General features: G+C 32.8%; 1 protein-coding gene across 2 annotated transcripts; it reads right to left on the reverse strand.

Annotated features, from left to right (window-relative positions):
- Positions 1–613: 613 nt before the first annotated feature.
- LOC139491137 (kyphoscoliosis peptidase-like) lies at positions 614–17,801 on the reverse strand. Of its 2 annotated transcripts, XM_071278551.1 has the most exons (5): positions 17,635–17,801; positions 13,788–13,976; positions 10,037–10,149; positions 1,807–1,905; positions 614–899 (listed from the first exon to the last, which is right to left on the reverse strand). In XM_071278551.1, exons 1-5 carry the CDS (start codon positions 17,635–17,637, stop codon positions 656–658), a joined length of 648 nt encoding a protein of 215 aa, XP_071134652.1. In that variant the 5' UTR covers positions 17,638–17,801; the 3' UTR covers positions 614–655. The 2 variants fall into 2 exon arrangements, with proteins under 2 accessions (XP_071134652.1, XP_071134651.1); XM_071278550.1 differs by lacking the exon at positions 17,635–17,801 and having other exon boundaries at positions 13,788–14,038.
- Positions 17,802–20,071: the final 2,270 nt, after the last annotated feature.

Here is a 20,071-nt window from a genome sequence, read left to right on the forward strand (position 1 = left end):
TTTATTAATGCAAAGGTGTAGGTTTTACCTGTAGATAACTTATTCAAACATCCACATTTCATGACTGTACTAATTCAATCTATTTCGGCAATATTTTGTTCGTTGTTTGTCTTTTAGCGTCTATATTCGCGGAAGAGTCGGTTGTAGACTAGTTAAACTTCACTTTACAGCATATGTTTAGTTCATGAAATACTAGGTTGGTTAATATTAAACGGTATCAGAGAAAACACTCTGAATCAACAAAGCTTAATGAAACTATTTCAAAATTCTTTAATGGCATATTCTTTTTTTTGCAGTTTAAATAATTAGTTTTTCTAGAGAAAAAGGAACTTGTTTATATCAAATATGAATGAGGCTCTCTCCTTACTTTAAAAATAAAAAAAATACAGAACTAAATCCATCCCAGGCTCTCCTATATATTTTATTCAGATTAGTAGGATTTTTTTTCATATACTAGTATTGTTTATTAACTCTTTGAGCTAAGCAAATTCCCTGATACTAAAATGCAGACAAAAAGTATTGATAAAAAAAGGTAAAATAACAAAAATATCGAACTCAGATATAAATTGAAACCGGGAAGTCCCTATTCAGATGGCAAAATCAAAACCTCAAACACTTCAAACAATAATTTATGCTCAGTTTCATTTATTTTTCGTCAACAAAGATCTCCTATAACATCCGTAGATGTAAAAAAGAACTGTTCTGTACTATCAGTACCATATTTCTGGTCACTAACCGGAAGCGCACCCCACGTGCAGTCCACGTGATGATAAATATTGTCTATGAGAACAGCATTCCACACGTGTACATTATATTTGTTGTCAAGTTTTTCATAATCCAAGATAAAACTGTAACTTTTCATACAACTGTTAAGTCGTATCACTTTTATGTTTTTAAAACTGAAAAGACAAAATACATAAAAAAAATAAATGAAATAACCAATATAACCAATTTGTGAAAACTAATTACAAGACAGAATACAAAACCTATTTCAAGGTCACGAAATTAAGAGTGTTCATCATGGACTGCTTAAGCACAAGTTGATATACACCATTTTATAGATTTTATGTACATTTTTTACAACATAGCATATTGCATGTGGTCTTGGACCGATGGTTCTGTTCAAAACTTTTGATTTTCGTGATCTTACAAAAGAAAATCAAAAAAATACTGAACTCCGGGAAAAATTCAAAACAGAAAGTCCCTAATCAAATGGCAAAATCAAATGATAAAACACATCAAACGAATGGACAACAACTGTGATATTCCTGACTTGGTACAGGCATTTTCAAATGTAGAAAATGGTGGATTGAACCTGGTTTTATAGCACTAAACCTCTCACTTGTACAACAGTCGCATCAATTTCCATTATATTGACAATAATGCATTCCATTATTATATATTTTCTTTCCGATTATTTTGTTTGAGGGGTACGTGTTGACAATTCGTCTAGTATGTCATGCTGACGAAAGTATGTGACATATTTTTTCATGCTTAAAGTATATCTGTAATATCAACGTTTACGGTTTATCAAATTAGCAATATGGTTTTCCGTGGTTGAAAAATCTACAATTGGAAAAAAACTAATTAGTCCTATGATCTATGACATTGTTTTCTATTTCTGTTTATTTCGGATATATTCTTTTATTTATAATTATTTTGCTATTTACATATATTATTTTTTTTTCCTTGTTTTTTTTTTTATTTGCCACACACTCGCATTAAAAAAAATAACATTACATCATAAAAACGTCAAATTATGTAAATATAATGCGAAGTTATATAACATAGGACAAGAAATAATACCTGCACATGTGTTCAAATAAATTAGCAAATCCCTCTGATGAGCCTCTTTTGCTGTTAAGTATGCTGTTGACGTCCGTGCATTGAGAAGTTGGATCATATCTGCAAAAGACATTATGGGTGAAACATGTATTATAATAAATCATTTTAACATAATTGATACTTATGTTACTGCACCAGATACGCATTTCAATAATTATTGTCTCCTCATTGATACCCGAAGCCAAAATATTTTAAAATCCAAAATTGAGTACGTTGAAGAGCTGATCAAAACAATATAACATAAAGATGAGCCAAAATGGTGACGAATAATCGGAGCAGTAGTTTTAAACATATTTATTTATAGTGGATTGGGAAATAAGTTTTGCAACTTATATTAATCTCTTTTCACTTTGCGGGTGCGAGTGCTGCCTCTCTTTTTCGAAATCTACAAGGGTGTCTTTAACGTGCAAGAGATATGGCTCTCTCTTCAAACGGGTCAGCCATTTATCATCCCCTTCCGACAGACTATCATCGTTTACTCAAGACCATACTCGCAAATGGTGTCAAGGGAGAGACGAAAATTCAGTCCCTGAAATTTTCATCCCGGAACGGGAATCGAACCAGAAACCTTGGTGTTAGTATTCCGATGCCCTAACAACTACACCACGGCTCTCACACATCGGAGCAGTAAATATAATCAGCCATTACGTCTATAAATGCTTTCTGTACGTTTCACTCAAGGGTTTCGATACCCTTTTTAGCGAACTCATTTAGTTCATTTTCTTTGGTTACATCTTCCGAAATCAGACTCGGACTTCTCTTGAACTGAATTTTAATGTGCGTATTGTTATGCGTTTACTTTTCTACATTGGCTAGAGGTAAAGGAGGAGGGTTTAGATCTCACTAAACATGTTTAACCCGGTTGCATTTTTGCGCCTGTCCCAAGTCAGCATCTTCGCTAGCCAAGAGTTACGATCCACTCTAGTTCTATTCTCTTCGGATTGAGATAAAATTTCGGAGACAAAAGGTAAGGATTTTTATTGGTTGCAGTCGAAACTCGCTGCATCCAATCAAAAAGTGCCTATAACATGATCACGTGTAAATGTAGAAAGTGTTGGTAAACAATTGCCACGTGTTTATTGTGCACCAAGTCTTTACATTCTATAAACATACGACTATATTTAATGAAAACTTGCAATTGGTAGAAGGTCCTCTGTATTTTTCATGCACACATGCATGAATTTTGACGTATATTTTCGTTTCCGGCTTTATCAAGTGTGTAGAATCGAGACACTACCGTGTTTTTAAATTGAAGAGTTCAAGTACTACCATTGGTCAAGAATAATGTATTAGGAATGGGCGTGACTTTAATCTTTTGATAGATGGCGCAACATTGTTTTCACAAATATTGGCTTAATCTGCCAAGGGTGAAGAGAACGGGAGTGGATCGTAAACCTTGGCTAGCGAAGATGCAAGTCAGGAGCCTCTGACCGTTGTTAGTCTTGTATTATTTTTAATTTTAGTTTCTTGTGTACTATTTGGAGTTTATTATGAGCCAGTCTGCCATAAAACCATGCAAAATCTTAAATTTCGTCCAAATTGGTAGTTATAACTGGGCAACATTATATATATTTCCAAAATCTTTGGGTATTTAGGAGTTAAGATAAAAAAAATTTTTTTGTAAATTCACACTATTTTTCATTTAACAGCCTTATTTGCATATTTGAAAATTATTTAAAAAAAATGCCAAAAAAATCACCATATTTAGGTACTTTTTAAAGGTCTGGATAATTGATATATCTCTTAGATATAGCATTATCTTGTTATATTTTGCAAAGAACATTTAAAAATAAAAGAAAAAATGTATTTTGACATTTTTTTTACCTTTTGGCAGGTTGCCAGAGAGGTTCGTGCAACAGATGTATTAGATAACTTGCATGTAGTACATGTACTTAGTAGGTGTTTCCTCTCAAGATCATATTTATTTTTTTCAACTTTTAGGGTTTTTTTAAAGGTGCATATCAGTTCTAAGACAAGTAAAAAAAATTAGCCTGGCAAATATTGGGAAATTGGTAAAAAATGCTCCCAAATATCTATAAAATGCACTAATTGTAATAGTTTTTGCCCCTTAATATTTTAACTAAAACTGATCAAAGTAGACTTATATTCCGGACAATAACTTTAGTTTTAGTGTATAGATCTTTATGATTTTTTTTTCAGAAGGTTCAATACCACAAAAGGAAGGTTTGGATCGATTTTGGGGATGATGGTCCCAACTGTTTAGGAATTAAGGGCCCAAAAGGGGCCCAAAACAAGCATTTTATAGTTTAAGGATAATAACTTGTGTATAAGTATTTCAATTGCTCTGATATTGTATCACAATGTTTAAAACCACATGTAGAAGGTTTGGATTCATTTAAATGGGTCATGGGTTCATAGTTAGGAATTAAGGGCCAAAAAGGGGCCAAAAAACAAGCATTTTTCTAGTTTTAAGACAATAACTTGTGTGTAATTGTATGGATCTCTCTCAAATTGTACCACAACGCTCCATATAACAAAGGGGAGGCTGGGATTTAGTTTTGGATTAATTGTCCAAAATATGTAGGAATAAGGGGCCAAAAAAGGGCCAAAAAGAAGCATGTTTCTACTTTCCAAACAATAACTTGGGTTTAAGTATATGGATCTCTCTGTAATTGTACTACAAGGTTCTATACTTAAAAGGAACGGATGGGATTGTGTTTAAGGGTTATTCCTTAAAGGGTGTTTCAATAAATGGGGGGGGGGGATTTGTAAACAATTTTTTTAAGGGATTTCTTTTTTTTTCAAAATTTTTCAAATTTCAAATTTTCAAAATTTTCAAGAAGAAATCTTCAATTGCACAGTATTGTGCAATTGATTTGTTGATCTTGGACCACATTTATTTTGTAACAAAAACCTTTATTTTGTCAAAAATGCAATCACAATCCAAATTCAGACAGCATCAAGCTTGAACATGGTGACCAACTTTAATTTACCCCAACTGTTCAGAGTCCAACCACTGCGGTTGTATAAAGATGTGCCCTGCGGAGCACCTGATTTTCACATACTTTCAATTCATGACAGTCTTTTAAAAAGGTTGTTATATGAAACAGAGTTGTGAACATACTTGTACTTCAAAAAATCTTCCTCTTTGAAACTTTTGATTGGAATGCAACCAATTATAGGGGCAATCAATCATTGAGTGTCTAGATTCGAAATCTGTGTCTATTAGAGCGTATTTAAAAAAATGTGGCCATTTTTTTTTTTCATCTACGAAAAAAGTTTATATGTGCATATATAATGTGCCATATAAAAGTTTTTGATTTATATCTCAGATTAAATCAAGATAAAAGAAAGACATTTGAGGTGACCCTACTTCTTCAAAAATCGAAAGCTTTTCCAAATTATCTTGAATGTTCCCTCTCCAAAGAACATCTCTTTCCTGTTTGTTGATACTTTGAGATTTTGATTTTAAGTTCCCTAACGGCTAACGTCTAAGTGGACTTAGGTTTGCACTGCGTTTGTCTGTCTGTCAGTCTGTCTATCTGTCATTTTGGCAAATCAAGACTTTTTGTGCTTGTAGATTTTGATTTGATATTTGGTTTATTGATTTATCATGACAAGTTACAGGTCAAATTCATCATTCACGCCTTAAACTTTTCTCTTTGTTCAGTTGAAGGCCTTTCTCTAGAATTAAATATTTGATGAAATACTTATTCATTAGAAATTCAAACGGAAATAACTCATTTTTTTTAAGACAAAATTACATTTTGAATGTTTTTCTTTTCTTTGGTATTTAGTGATTCAGTTTTGTTCCAGTCTGATATTTGTGTGCAGAGTTGTGGTCTTTGGACATAGGAAATTCACTTAGATAGTCAGAATTCAACAAGTTTTTTTTGTTTTGCTCGAAGATTTTGTCTCGATATTTTTATGTAGTTTACACCATGACAAATTATAGATCAAGTTAAAATTTTGTTCCATTACAATGAATTTGTAATGGGTTGGGGACTATGTATTGCCATGTATTACTCACAGAATGCTTGTTTTTATCCAAAAAAATTCTGATGCTGCAAAATTGTTTAATATTTAGTCAAAATAGATATTGATGACTTTATTATGTTAAATTTTTTCAGATCTATCAAACTTTTACTTTTTTTTGCTAATACCTTCATCATGCTCATTCATGACTAAAAACTTGTATTTAGACCATTTTGCACGTTTTTCTTTACGGTAGACCACCATAATATTACATGTATATAAACAGTAAAATCTTATCGTTTTAATGAAGAAAAAAAGAAGATGTGGTATGATTGCCAATGAGACAACTGTCCACAAGAGACCAAAATGACACAGACATTAACAACTAAAGGTCACCGTACGGCCTTAAACAATGAGAAAAGCCCATACCGCATAGTCAGCTATAAAAGGCCTCGATAAGACAATGTAATTTAACAATTCAAATGAGAAAACTAAAGGCCTTATGTATATTAAAAATGAATGAAAAACAAATATGTTACACATAAACAAACGACTACCACTGAATTACAGGCTCCTGACTTGGGACAGGCACATACATAAATAATGTAGCGGGGTTAAACATGTTAGCGGGGGATCCCAACCCTCCCCTAACCTAGGACAGTGGTATAACAGTAAAACATAAGAACGAGTTATAAAAATCAGTTGAAAAAGGCTTAACTCATCAGATGGACAAAAATACAAGTGGAAGTGGCCGGGTAATTGTATGTCTGCTCAACATTTTAACCATTTATCTGTGTATATTTGTTTTTATACAACCGCAAAAAATGAAAAATTTTGGTCGTATATTGGTATGACGTTACCATTGTCATCGTCGTCGTCATCCAAAGATATTTGGTTTTCGCACTATAACTTTAGTATAAGTAAATAGAAATCTATGAAATTTAAACACAAGGTTTATGACCATAAAAGAAAGGTTGGGATTGATTTTGGGAGTTTTGGTCCAAACAGTCTAGGAATTAGGTGCCAAAAAGGGTCCACAATTAAACTGTTTGATTTCATCAAAAAATGAATTATTGGGGTTCTTTGATATGCCAAATCTAACAGTGAATTTAGATTCTTAATTTTTGGTCCTGTTTTCAAATTGGTTTACATTAAGGTCCAAGGGTCCAAAATTAAACTTATTTTGATTTTAACAAAAATTTAATTCTTGGGGTTCTTTGATATGCTGAATCTAAAAATGTACTAAGATTTTTTTATTAAGGGCCCAGTTTTCAAGTTGGTCCAAATCGGGGTCCAAAATTAAACTTTGTTTGCTTTCAACAAAATTGAATAAATGGGGTTCTTCAATATGCTGAATCTAACCATGTATTTAAATTTTTAATATTTGGGCCCGGTTATCAAATTGGTCCACATTGAAGTCTAATGGGGTCTAAAATTGAAAATTTTTTGATTGCATCAAACATTGAATTCTTGGGGTTCTATGATATGCTGAATCTAACCATGTATTTAGATTTTGGATATTGGACCATAATAGGTAAATGTCAAATTAAATTTTTTTAAGTTCTTAGACCACACTCATTCTGTTATGTCAACTATTTAATCACAATCCAAATTCAGAGCTATATCAAGCTTAAATGTTGTGTCCATACTTGCCCCAACTGTTCAGGGTTCGACCTCTGCGGTCGTATAAAGCTGCACCCTGCGAAGTATCTGGTTATTACATGTAGTTATGAAATAAATTTTATTGCAATTTGAAATATTTGTGTTTGTCTCAGCTGGTAGTAAAAGGCAATCTGTATTTTACATGTCTTATTCTATCTGTATTTTACATGTCTTATTCCCAAGCCTCAAATTGCTAGAGATTACATTTTAGGAGGAAACTTAACATTACTGTTATGTCCACTGTTCTCCCAGAATTGACATAGGGATAACTAACTGGTTCATGTTTGCGTCACAAAATTTCAGTTCCAGTTTTATCAGGAACTACTAGGAGTAGTCTCTTTATATTTGACATAAAGCTTTATCACAATATACAAAATATAGCACTAGGTAAGAGGCACAATTCTATGAAATTCACAAAAATATTAAATCTTCCTCTTTTCTGGAAATAAATAACATGGATGTACAAGGCTGCGCAGTTTGTACAATTTTGTCTACATTTTCATACTATTTTAGAAAAGAAAATACCCCGATTTCATCTGATGAAGACGTGCTTAGAATTTTTAGTGCTTTTATGATAGTATTTTTGTCTAAATTGCAAGGGGTTGCATTCATGTTGAGTCTCTATCTCTTATATGTTAAACAGTTTTATTAATCATTATCAAATACAACATTTTTTTCAAATTTAAGACTGAACTCAATTGTGGCCACTTTGAATTTAGACAAAAAAGCGTCTAAAAACTAGACTATTATAAAATGCTAAAATTGTGAAGAACTTATGATGATATTACCTGATGAGTGTGCATAGTATTGTAAATAAAACAGCCCATTTTAAGTTACTAAAGTAATTTACTTTTGAATAAGTTAAGATTTCAAACATATGGTAAAAATGCTCAGTTTAGGGGCAAAAAATGCAAAAAAGCGGTTTTCCCGGGTTTACTCCTTTAGTATATTTTATAATTTAAACTAAGTTAAACTTGGTTTATTCAATTAATATAACCAGTAAACATTAGTTCAGTCATTATTTTTCTTATATTTTGACTATTACATACTTTTAAAAAGTTTCTAATGAAACAGATAAAAAAATCAAAAAATCGGCAAAATGGCCATCACGCCTATCTTTAATTATTATATTCTCGTAAGAAGGTATCATTTGCCGAGCACCATTTTCTTGCGTTTTGTAGATAAATATATAAGCTTCATGAAATATTACATTTTATTGAAAATAAAATATGATCTTACAGAATTCAAGCCTTTGAAAATATACAAATTTTGCTGAATCGGCACTTTTTCAAAACCATGCAATTTCAACCTGTTAGTAGGGGTATTGAGAAATCTCACAACTTTTTGAATTATCATAATTTCCTTTCATTTTAAGTTGTTAGTTAAGATATTTGTTATTATTTAGCTGTATTTTTTCTATAAAACGAAAAAAAATCAGGTCAAAATACCCTAAAATAGGCTTGAAATGGCCATTTGTCAGTACAGAAATAGACAATTATCGAATGTTCGGCATACACAAATAATGGCTGAATATTTTTTCAAAATATTTTGCACAAATAGTTATTACATATAAGGTATCTAAAATACAAAATATCAGTCTGATTGGAATATTTTGGATTTGGACCATTTTGCATGGTTTTATCACAGACTGGCTCTTATTAGCACTGAACTAGCATATATATTTGTTTAGGGGCCAGCTGAAGGACGCCTCCGGGTGTTTCTCGCTGCATTGAAAACCTGTTGGTGACCTTCTGTTGTTGTCTGTGCTATGGTCGGGTTGTTGTCTCTTTGACACATTCCCCATTTCCATTCTCAATTTTAAACTATATCATTGTATAGTATTGAATGACTGAATAAATAGTCAACCATTGTATAGTATTGTATACGCATGATTGTTCTTGTACTAGTACGGAGTTATAATTTGTTTATACTTGATTTGTATCGTTAGGTTGTTGTCTCATTTATCTTAGCTGTATTTGGCAAACTCTTCTGGAATTTTGATACCTTAATGCTTTTCAACTTCGTACTTTATTCGGCCTTTTAAATCTTTTTTATTTGAGCATATCTGATGAGGTTTTTTTTGGGTATAAACTGATAAACGCTTAATTTCAATCCTGGTATCTGTGATGAAGTTATTTACGTATATCCACATCTGCTATATTATTCCTACATTTTTTTTTAAATATATTTCTACCTATTGCAATATTTCAAAACGTTGAATTCTTCAAAAAGTCAAAAAGTCGTAACTAAGTAATCTAAAGGAATAAAGTATGAATGTATACCATTTAATTATACGTATGCAGGATGCTACGAGTTACTAACAATACTGGACTGTACAACAGGCGACACCAACTATTGAACATAGACCAGCAAATAAGTTACAAAATTGATTCATGACTCATGACCCAAATTACCAACAATAAAACACCAAAATCAAAGAAACAGCTCAAGCACGCATTGCTGTTCTTGCTATCCCAAGTCATAGCAGAACTTTCAAGCTAATATATCATGTTAATCACGCTGAACTAAGAGGGAGGCAATTAAATTTCGAGAATACGGGACATTTTTCTCAGATTAGCAATTTATAAATTACCTAATATTGTTCACAATCCATTTGAAGAATAACCTCACACATATTACTTTGTTCTTGGTATTTTGGCACAGGTTATCTGACAAAACATCTATAGATGTTTCGGAAGGACTCAGCTGAAAATACAAAAACACTATAAATGGTTGGCAAAATAACGTTTTTTATTAAATTGACAGCAGTGATAAACCATTGGCTCCCTGAAAAGGTGCATAATAATTATAAAGTATTATTTTGTTTTGTTTCAAGCACTGGTTCAATAGCGGCTGCGCTGTTTGTGAACTGCAAGTCCACGAGGGTCTCATCTGTTCAATATATACATTGCAGTACTTCGATACTGACATGATTTATCATACACCTTTCTGAAATTTTATTTCTTGTTTAAGTCATATTTCTCTCAAGTATTCTAACAGTAATACATCACAGGCTTCAAATGTTAGGGGTATTGGTGTGCCTAATGAAGATCAATGAAGAATCAAGAAACGAAGATTCGAACTTTCTCAAGCCTCACAAAAAGAATTGACCATGGATGGACCATAAAGCTCCTCGTTTGTTCTAGTTGTCATAAGTCATCGGTTGTCAATTTATAGAAACAAGTACCCATGGGGATGAGATTAAATGTACCTGGAAAACGTTAATACAGAAATGCACTTTGAAAGCACAGAATCAATAAAGTTTACTTTTACCTTTAAAGCACTAGGTCGATACTTCTGTTAGCGAACTGCTTATCTCCAATGGTATCATCAGACATGATGCATAACAAACCTTTATAATATTCGACGCTGATAGTTTTAAGAACACCAGATTCTAACGCTCACAAGTAATGGATCATACATGGAGAATTGTCTCATTGGCACATACAAGTACCATATATATATTCTTAATATCCATATAAACCCTTCGGCGTGTATTCTATATATGTTCATGAGCCAAATAAGATAAGATAAGATAATTTTATTAACCAATCATGGTGCCCAAAATTTGAGCTATACAATCAAATGAATTACAAAATAAAGCACAGAAAATGATTAGAATGATTAAAGTACATTTAAACAAAAAACCACATGAATACACATTTACACTAATTAAAGTACGGAGTTGGAGAAAATTCATGACCCAAAACTCCGAATGTTTTGCCAAATACATTTATGGTAATATAGTCCTGAGGTAGAAAATCCTTATATTTAGAAAAAAAATATGTTTTGTAAGAGGCACAATATTAATGCACTTGGGTAATTTTTACCAAAATAGTTTAATTTTTTCCCGTTAATTCATTTATTCTGATTTGCCACGTGAGTTAAACAATTTGATTTGTTAATTGCAACTACATATGTTAAATCCATCATGCCATTTTAAATACTTCTTTAATTTAACATAAACGTTAATCTAAATACAGTCAAGATATAAACGTGAGTTAATTGACGTAAATTTCGTGAGTGTAAACTATTTTTAAAAGTTTTATGAATCTTAGATTCACATTAAAAAGTCATTAATAATCCATTAATCATACTGCAATCGTTCTAAAATACGAAAAATCATTTCACAAATGTCTTTCTTTCGACAGAGAAAAAAATAAAAATTAAGAAGAAGTGGTGTGATTCTGTATGAGATAACTAACGACCAAATGACGGAAAGGTTTACTAAACATTGTTTCTTTTATATATTTTGGAGTTTATTATGACGTAAATTATCATTAAAACTAGTAAACATTTTTGTTTAGGGGCCAGGTGAAGCACGTCTCCGATGCAGGATTTCCTCGCTGTATTGAAGACCCATATTGGTGGCCTTCTGCGGTTTTCTGCACTTTGGTCGGGTTGTGGTCTCTTTGACACATTCCCCATTTTAATTCTCAATTTTAAGTATATTTTAACAATAAGCAAAACCCACGAAATATAGTCAGCTAAGAAAGGCACAGGCGTAACAAAATGATAAGAGAGAGAGAGATCTAGTCTTTTACACTAGCCATTGATTTTATGTTGATAGTCTTAAATATAAAGTTTTACGAAAACTATCATGAACTGAACAGAATCCAAGAAAACGAGGTCAAGGTCAAACAAACCAAACTGGAGATGCATGTGCACCTTAAAGTCATTGATATACATGTACAACAAATATGCTTTAAAGTTGACCTCAATGATTGCACGTCTAAGAAACAAAGTTAACCAGAAAACTGAAAATTGATCAATGAACCAAGAAAATGAGGTCAATGTCAGATGAACCCTGCCAGCCAGACATGTACACCTTACAATCATGACATAGTTATAAGAAGATGCAGTATGAGTGACAATGAGACAACTCTTCATCGAGACAACTCTTCATCCAAGTGACAATTCAAAATTTAACAATAAACAATGAACCGAAAAAATAAGTTCAAGGTTGAATAAAACATGCCAGACTGACATGTACATCGTAAAATATTTCCATACGCTAAATAAAGTTGATCAATTGCATACAGTATAAGAAAAATAGAACAAAACACAAAAATTTACCTTAACCAATGAACCATGAAAATGGGGTCAAAGTGAGAGGGCAGTTGCACCTGTACACCTTACAATCGTTCCATACACAAAATATAGTAGAACTATTGATTATAGTATCTGAGATATGGACTAGACCACGAAAAATTTAACATTGAAATTGAGAATGGAAATGGGGAACGTGTCAACAACCCGACCGAAGAGCAGAAACGGTCTTCTATACAGCGAAAAAAATCCCACATCCGGAGTCGTGCTTCAGCTGGCCCCTAAAAAAATATGAACAGGTTCAGTGATATTGAACGTCATACTAAACTCCAAAATGTAAAAAATAAACATTAATTATAAATCATTAAAGACAACAAAAAAAAAAGACCAGATGCTCATGACTTGCGACAGGTACAAAAAGGCTTCTTTATTTTTCCATAAATTAGTTCGAGGTCAAGTGAAAACTGCCGGACGGGCATGGTGACCTTGCCACGTACACATATACCAAATAAAGTTAGCCTATTACTCATAATAATGAAAATAAGAATAATTGAAATCTATTTTTTTTTTTCAAGTAATAACTGAACCATGAAAACTTCAGTGAGGTCAAGGACAAAAGACATGCATATGACAGACGGAAACTCCATACATTGGGCATCTATTGTATACAAATAATGAAGTATCCAGGTCGTATACCTTCGAAGATATTTAGCTTTTAAGAAGTTTGTTAACGCCATCACCGCCGCCCCCGGATCATTTCCTATGTCGAGCTTTCTTCGACAGAAGTTGCAGTTCGACATAAAAGTTTAAACTATAAACGAAAAGCAAATATTTCAGAAACCAACCTACGAAAATTGCTGAGAAACACTCTCCAGGATGACTAATAGTTGCTAATGTCTACGTCATTTTGTCTCTGATGGAGGGTTCTCTCATTGGTAATTATACAACATTAACTGGAAACAAAAGGACATGAAATTAACCAACCGTAGTACTGCGCGGGCTTGACCAGTTGTTTGTAATAGTTTTTTAAACTGTGATAGTAAGCATCAGTTAGGAATTCAAGGCCAATTTCAGTATTTAGTACAGATCGAATCATAAACTTTTTATTTCTCTTTATTTATTTTGTTTTTGTTTGTTTTTGTTTGGGGTTTTTATTTATTTTTTTTTTTTGGGGGGGCGGGGGGGGGGGGGGGTAGAGAGACGTCTCAACTCACCTACCCCGCCTTTCCTGTTACGACATCTTTTGGATGATGTCACTGTGTTTACATATGCAGATTACTTGTACTTTTATTTACCTGTTCAACCCGTTCATCAGCCTCTTTAATCTCGTCTGCTGATACATAATCTAAAATGTCGCTGCCAGGACAGTTAATCCTCAATGCACTTCCGTTAGCGTTTTCGAAATATTGTAAAGGCACAACAGAATTAATAGAAGTTCCACAACCCATTATCTTCTTTATAATATTTACTGATGACGTTGTTTGCTACAAAAATAACATCTGTTATACATACTTAACACGATGTATACAAAAATCGTTCAACTTGTCATCTGTCAAACATTTGATTGGTTGTACATGTAATATTAAAGGTTCGTTGGGATAAATCCTATTTAAATCACATAGTTTCATTCAGCTTCATTTAACATTGTGGTATAAATACAAGTACATTGCTATAAAGTCCAGCCGTGTTCGCTGTGCGTTAATGTCTTTGGTCATTGACCAAAATTTTGTTTGCCTATAATTGGGTGTTAATTGTGCTACCCAATTTGAAATTAAACATTATTATATTTATATATATGTATCTTTTACATCATTTTATACGTTTGTTAATTTAGTTGATAATTCTATCAGTCAATGACTTGCGTAGTTAACGTATTGAATAATTGTACTGATATCCGTTCTAGTGTATCAACAGTACCGATAGCCGATCATTTTGTATCTGCCGTACTTAGAACCGAGCTTAGTGTATCTGTTGTATCGATTGTCGATTATATTGTATCTACCGTACCGATAGCCGATCATATTATATCTGCCGTACCGATAGCCGATCATATTGTATCTGCCGTACCGATAGCCGACCATATTGTATCTGCCGTGCTGATAGCCGATCATATTGTATCTGTCGTTCTGATAGCCGATCATAATTGTATCTTCCGTACCAATAATCGATCATATTGTATATTTCATACCGATAGCTGATCATACTGTATCAACCGTACTGATTGCCGATCATATTGTATCTGCCGTACTGATAGCCGATCATATTGTATCCGCCGTGCTGATAACCAATCATATTATATCTGCCGTGTCGATAACCGATCATGTTGTATATGTCGTACCGATAGTCGATTACATTGTATATGGCGTACCGATAACCGATCATATTGTATCTATCTTTCCTACCGTAAACCGAGCAATCGTACTGATAGATGATCATGTTGTATCTGCTGTATCTATTGCCAATCATAGTGTAATTGTCGTACCGATAGCCGATCATAGTGTATCTGTCATACCGATACCAATAATATTGTATCTTTCATACCGATTACCGATCATAATGTATCTACCGATAGCGTATCATAGTGTAACAACCGTACCGATAGCCAATCATTTTGTATCTGCCGTACCGATAGCCGATCGTAGTGTATCTGTCGTACCGATAGTCAACTATAGTGTATCTGTCGTACTGATAATCAACTATAGTGTAACAACCGTACCGATAGCCAATCATTTTGTAGCTGCCGTACCGATAGCCGATCGTAGTGTATCTGTCGTACCGATAGTCAACTATAGTGTAACATCCGTACCGATAGCCAATCATTTTGAATCTGTCGTACCGATGGCCGATTGTAGTGTATATGTCAAAACGATAGTCAATTATAGTGTATCTGCCGTTCAGATTATCGATCATATTGTATCTGCCGTGCTTATATATAACCGATCATATTGTATCTGCCGTACCGATAACCGATCATATTGTATCTTTTGTACTGATAACAGATCATTTTGTATCTGCCGTACCAATAGCCGATCGTAGTGTATCTGTCGTACCGATAGTCAACTATAGTGTAACAACCGTACCGATAGCTAATCATTTTGTATCTGCCGTACCGATAGCCAATCGTAGTGGATCTGTCATAACGAAAGTTAATTATAGTGTATCTGCCGTTCAGATTTTCGATCATATTGTATCTGCCGTGCTGATAACCGATCATATTGTATCTGCCATGCTAATTACCGATCATATTGTATCTGCCGTATCGATAACAGAGCATAGCCCATGTGCCGTTCCGATTGTCGATCATGTTGTATCTGCCGTGTCGATAGACGGTCATTATATTGTATCTTCAGTACCGATAGCCAATCATATTGTATCTTCCTTTCCGATAACTGATCATATTGTATCTTCCGTACCGATAACCGATCATATTGTATCTTCCGTACCGATAACCGATCATAATTATTGTATCTGCCGTTCTGATAACCGATCATATAGTATCTTTTGAACTGATAACAGATCATATTGTATCTGCCGTTCCGATTGTCGATCATATTGTATCTGCCGTACCGTAAGACGATCATATTGTGTTTATCGTGACAATAGTCGGTAAATGGACGTATGGTGGGATACTATTGTAACTAATGTTTTGGTTTTCACTTAAAATGGGATATTACAGGTAAGTTCGTGTCAGGTGAAGAAGGTTAGACAGTTTTATTAACATTTAATACCAATAAAAGTTCAAGTGCAATTAACCTATAATGACTATTTATGATTCAACAAGTATTTACTGGCTACAATTTAAGGGGAGGGCGAGTGACGTATGCACATGTTGTTACTGTTTAGTCTCTCTTGAATCATAATCTAGTTCACATTCTGATTATTTTTCTTTATATTTTAGCTTATTTGTCTGGTTTTAAACTAAAAAGTAGTCGATTAAAGATAACATCTATTTTTCTCAGGTTCCTGTCCTGACCACGACAGCACATGTACAGAAAAAAATATGCATAGATTAACGATATGAATAAAAGATGATGCACGTTTACTTTATGTCAATAATACATAAATCAAACGATATAGAAAACGATCAAAATCTAGGAATCAGGGGTCAATACATTTTTTCATACTAGCAATTGACAATAGAAATGCGTACATGTATATGTCGTCTATATGTAGGCTACATGTCAAGCTATACTCAACAAAAGTCCAATGCAAAATGATGTGAAATTATTTTACAGAGACTACAAGAGAACTGCCATCAAAACAAAATCACAAAATTACAAGAAAAAGAAAATTTAGAAATAAAAAAAAAACATTGATGAGGTTTCTATTTTTTACGTTTTATCTTCCCCCTATTATTCTCTAACAAACTTATAAAAAGGGTATATTATACTTTGGTACATTATCGCAACATAAAACTGACATCTGAAAAGCATAAACTCTATAACAACGGTTTAGAATGTAACGTACACAAACGTAAACTTGAGCAAGACCAGTACAAGAAAAAAGTACATTCAAAAACATGATTAATAAAAAATTGACTCAAATGGTCCAGGTAACGCAGACAAAAAGTATTAAGATATGACACACGACAACCACGATTTTAGACAGGCACATTTATGAAAAAAATAAAATTCAAGACTTTTATCCCATTTTAACTATATTGTATAGAATATAGTACCGTTCGTTAACTTCCATCTTATATGGGTGTGTGAAGTCGCCGTCATAATGTCCACTGTAAATATTGGTATATGATTACCATCCACAATTCGTATACATATTCAAATATGTTGTTTAGTTTATCAGTTTATTGTTAATATTAATTTCATTCTAAATACTTCCGCAAACCGTGTAGGTCTTTGATATGGTTATGATATGTTACCTGTAAAAGCAGCAACAAAAATCTCAGATTTGTGAATATTTCGGTGCCACTAAAAAATAACTAGAATTTTCGGTGAACTTTCGAGAAAAAAATAATCATCCCTTGACGAAAAGATTTTTATATCATATTTTGCATTCAGGCCGATTTCGTCTAAAAAGGAAAGAGGTGAAGGGGAAGCAAATAAGATAATGACAGGTTTTTTTCACAATTTCAGCCACACTTTTTTCGTACAACAAACTATACTAAAATGAAGCTGATCTTACCATTACAATTGCTATGGAGTCAATATCCCATCTCTAAAAACAACATGCAATCAGTGTTGATAAATCCAATGACCATTACATACCTCCTAAGTATATGAAATCAAATTGAAAAATCTTATCTAACAGGACCAACTTTGTATATAAGATTTATGGTGTCTCCATTTACGTATTTACAAAGTATACGTACATCACCCGGATTAAATCAAATCTTATTCTGAAACACCTTATCATAAATCTATCAAAGAAATATTTAATTTTCAATTACTGTAAGTTGTTTGAAAAGGCTCATCTCCTTTTGCGTGTCTTGATAAATTTAGGTTAGTTTAAAATTCCTATGTAATTGATTTAAACGGGGAGTAATTATTTACGCTTCTTTTTTATTATCATGTTTTTCTGATTTAAAAATACATACGAATTAAATTGATTTGGTTGATCTTTGCCATCGAGCTAAAAAAAAAATGACTTAGGCATTAACTATAAAAAGGATATGGCTAGCTTTTTCGAGCTAAAATAAAAACTATCTTATTATATAACAAATTAACAACTGCGCCATGAGCGCATGATACGCTCGTCACATTTTCAAAGAATATTTGAAATTTATGAAAATAAAAAGGAAGCTCACATCAAAAGATATAAACAATTCACCAACGTTTCATGAAAATTGCTGAAAGCATATTTTTGAGTTATTGTCCGAAAACTGGAAAATCACTCTTTTTTTAATGAATAAAACTCGGAAATGTAAAATTTATAAAATTCTAAAATGAGCTTACATCAATAGATATAAACAAATCACCAAAGTTTCATGAGAACTGCTGAAAGAATTTTTGAGTTATTGTTCGAAAACTGGAAAATCCCCCTTTTTTATGAATAAAACCCTGTAACTCGGAAACGTTAAATCTAAAATCCATAAAAAATGTCAATATATATAAACAATTCACCAAAAATTCTTGCAAGTTGGTGAAAGTATTCTTGAATTATTGTCCGAAAACTGGAAAATCCACTTTTCACTTTTAATGAATAAAACCCCACAACTCGGGAACGTAAAATCTAAAATTTAAAAAAAATCACCAAAGTGTTATGCAAATTGCTTAAAGCGTTTTTGAGAATAAGTCCGACATGTTTGCGGACAATGGTATACCATAAAACGTCCCGTAAACGGGCGTATACAATGTTTACATCACAATTCGTGTACTGATTTAAGTACCGTCATAAATTCAAGAACTAGATATATAGAAATCTAGACTACCGTATGATTTCTTTTGTTGCCTAGCATTTAGGAAGAGAGAAAAAAAAACGTGTCAATGTAAACAGATGCCAAGGCCCTCTCGCACTATAATTTTCTGTGTTCAGTGGACCATGATGCAAAACTATAATTTGGCATTAAAATAAGAAAGATCGTGTTGCCATAGGGAACATGTGTGCCAAGTTTCAAGATGATTGGACATCAATTTCATAAAAAATAAATAAACTCAACCAAAAACTTTATTTTGAAGTGGGACAGATGGACAAACAGATGCATAGACCAAAAATAAAATCCCTCTAATATCGTAGGTGGGGCTAAAATATTTTTTTCTTCTAATTTTTTTATTTTGTAGATATATTATTTGTGCTGTGTGTTGTTTATTTTGTACTATTTTGAAGCATTCCCATTTTTTGAATTTTATACAAATAAATCTTGATCTGCAGTTAATGCAAAAATTTGACACTACTTTTATACATGTGTGAATTTTCGAAGCTCAAGAACAAAATAACGTAGCCTAGGAGCATGGCCAAATCTACTGTTTGAATGACATTGAGAAGTTGGTCAATAGCATGCATTTTAAGGATGTCTAAAAAAAAAGATTCTGAAAATAATACCCACTGATGCTTAGTTATGCAACTACTCACTGAACCTCAGCTGACCTAAGATGACTGACTAAGTTCTGATAACTGATAACAAGCTTAATTGACAATTTGAAGTCTTGACTGGCTCTTTGGGCCAGGTGAGCAAAATTTAAAAATGAGAATTAAGAAAATTTTTAATTTAAATTATATAAAACAGAGCACTGTATTTTTTTTCTTCTCACTAACTGGGGAATGGAGAAGAAATCTGTAGTCATTTTATTTGTTTTGTATGCTTGTTTACTTCTTCTAATAAAACTACAGAAGAAGAATTGTTCCTGTTAAGTTTGTATTTATGAGTCAAGAAAAGGGTAATTCCATATCACAAATGTTTTTCAGCAAATCTTTCATATCAAACCATAATTTTCTATATAAAGTGAAATCACAGGTGGATAAGTTTCTGACCTTAGTTTAACATCAATTCTGATATGGTGTTCTTCAATCGCTTTGTTTACACACCTTTGGTAAAATGTTAATATATTGTTTGGGTTGTTACAGCATACTTCCATGTCATGTATTTTTAATGAATTAGCTACCTGAAGTCATTGGAAGATGA

The sequence above is a fragment of the Mytilus edulis genome, chromosome 10 (genome assembly GCF_963676685.1).
Source record: "Mytilus edulis chromosome 10, xbMytEdul2.2, whole genome shotgun sequence".
Taxonomy (NCBI): domain Eukaryota; kingdom Metazoa; phylum Mollusca; class Bivalvia; order Mytilida; family Mytilidae; genus Mytilus; species Mytilus edulis.

Excerpts from the sequence above, each read along its gene's own strand:
- LOC139491137 (XM_071278551.1), bottom strand. Across the intron at positions 10,150-13,787 it reads CTGATGAACGGGTTGAACAG|CTGAGTCCTTCCGAAACATC; the intron begins GTAAATAAAAGT and ends TTGTATTTTCAG. Across the intron at positions 900-1,806 it reads TTATTTGAACACATGTGCAG|TTTTAAAAACATAAAAGTGA; the intron begins GTATTATTTCTT and ends TTGTCTTTTCAG.